Source organism: Nothoprocta perdicaria, unplaced genomic scaffold, assembly GCF_003342845.1.
Source record: "Nothoprocta perdicaria isolate Ctin4 unplaced genomic scaffold, notPer1 scaffold_793, whole genome shotgun sequence".
Lineage (NCBI taxonomy): Eukaryota > Metazoa > Chordata > Aves > Tinamiformes > Tinamidae > Nothoprocta > Nothoprocta perdicaria.
The window spans coordinates 10,657-12,584 of record NW_020456080.1 but is presented as its reverse complement, the minus strand read 5'-3'; the positions used below and the strand labels follow the sequence as shown (position 1 = coordinate 12,584).

The following is a 1,928-nucleotide window of genomic DNA, read 5'->3' as shown; positions in this document are numbered from 1 at the left end:
GATCGCAGCCCGACGCGGCATTCCCTTCACCGAGCACAATGCCTCCTGCTTGCCCAACACGTGCCCAGCTCCAGGACCGGCCGCCCATCCCGGTGCCAACGCTGGAAGTGCCAACGAGGCGGCCTCCCCGGCGCACCGCAGCTCGGCACGGGCCCGGCCCGCGCCTGTCACCAGGACAAGGCTGCGCTTGCAGGGCTCCATGGGCAGCTCCGCGTGCCGCGGGGGCCGCGGGCACCGGCGGCCGCACGTGCCAACGGCATCGGGGACGTCGCCGTCCCCTTCGCGCTCCTCCCAAACCCTTTGGCCACGCAGACCCCCCCGCACAACACGTGGCGCATTGCAGAGGCTGCAACCCAGCACGCCGCTGCAGCGCATGCATGCATGCATCCCCCGCGAGGCTCACGGTGCACGGGCAGCGCGGCGGGCAGCGCGGCCTCCCCATGCGCCGCGCGTGCGGTCCTACCTGCAGGGCTCGAGCGTGTGCGGGGCCGGCGCGGCGCCGCCGCCGCTCCTCCTCTCGCGGCTCTGCAGGCTCTTGGGGAGCTGCACCCCGACGGTGCAGCTGACGCGCAGCAGCAGCGTGACGAAGAGGCGCGGGTAGAGGCCCAGCACGGCGGGCCCGCACTCGGGAGCAGACATGAGCTCATGCAGCGCGCACGTGGCCTGCAGGGAGAGCCCGCGGCGGCGGCGGCTCAGGCGGAGGCTCCCGTCCCGCGCGCGCCCTCATAGGAAATAAGGCAGCGGGAGCGAGGCCGCTCCGGGAAAACCTGCGCAAGCTCCCGTGGGAAAGCCGGAGGTTTCCAGCGGGGAACGGGGAGCACGTCGGAGCGCTGGGGTGGTCGGGCAGGGAGATGCATGCCATGCTTGCCCCGCGCCCCGTTTGCCAAGCCCTAATTGCCCGGGGAACCCGCGGGGAACCCGAGGGGAACCTGAAAGGAACCCGAGGGGAACCNGGAACCCGAGGGGAACCCGAGAGGAACCCAAGGGGAACCCGAGAGGAACCTGAGGGGAACCCAAGGAAGCCAAGGGGAACCCGAGCAACCCGAGCAACCCAAGGGGAACCCGAGGAACCCGAGGGGAACCCGAGGGGAACCCGAGGGGAACCCGAGCAAGCCGAGGGAGGGGACAGCGGCGGCCGGCGGCGCGGCCGGCACGCTCCCGTCTGCAGCTGGTGCTGCGGAGCAGGAGGAAATGTGCACAGCTGCTTTTCCGCTCAGGGAGCTGCCAAGCTGGGTTTATTTTTCTGGAGGGATAAAATGCAAAGTGGCCTCCCCGGGGGCCGGACACCTGAGAGGCTTTTTACGAGCGCGCGGCTTAGCTCTAATAGGCATTACGCAGCGGCGCGTTACTGCCAGAGCCCTGGGCGGGCACGAGCGCCGCGGGCCGGGCTCCCCGCCGCGCCACTCACCGCCAGCGGCTGCGGCGTGGCCACGCGCTCCGAGCTGCTCCCCAGCAGGAAGCATTTGCTCTCCTTGTAGGGCACGTCGCGGTCCACCTTGTCCAGGAGCTGCTCCAGGATCTGCGAGGTGAGCGCCGGCTCGCAGGCCAGCGACCTCCACATGGCGCACGTGTGGCTGCGGGAGAGGAGGGAGCGGAGCCTGCTTTGGCACCSGTGTCACCGACGCCAGCGCCGTGTCACCCACCGTGCCAAGGCGGGCGGTCGGGAGCCCCCAGCCCAGCAGCTCCGCTCGCCCAGGAGACCCCAAAGCCTCCCCAAAGCTGCCGCAGACCCAGCGCTCCCCGAATCCCTCTGTGTCCCCATGCAGTTTCCAAGCCTGCCCTCCTCGGGAGGGACAAAACTGCAATTGTGGCACAAGAAGTGACTCCGGTTTGGGTCCCCGCTGGGGGCTGCTGGTGGCTCCAGGTGTGGTGGCCTSCTCCCCGCAGCGTCACCGAGCGCCCGGCCACGGATCTGGGAGCGGGACCAC

General features: G+C 70.4%; 1 protein-coding gene across 1 annotated transcript in view; it reads right to left on the bottom strand.

The window, feature by feature from the left end:
• Positions 1-463: 463 nt before the first annotated feature.
• Positions 464-1,928, bottom strand: part of LOC112957931 (maestro heat-like repeat-containing protein family member 1) — a gene marked incomplete at its 3' end in the record, with an annotated part of 11,641 nt that continues 10,176 nt past the window's right edge. The window contains exons 9-10 of the mRNA XM_026051703.1: positions 1,409-1,574; positions 464-663 (exon numbers count right to left, since the gene is read on the bottom strand). Coding sequence (XP_025907488.1) covers positions 464-663; positions 1,409-1,574 — 366 coding nt within the window. The remainder of the gene's footprint in view (positions 664-1,408; positions 1,575-1,928) is intronic.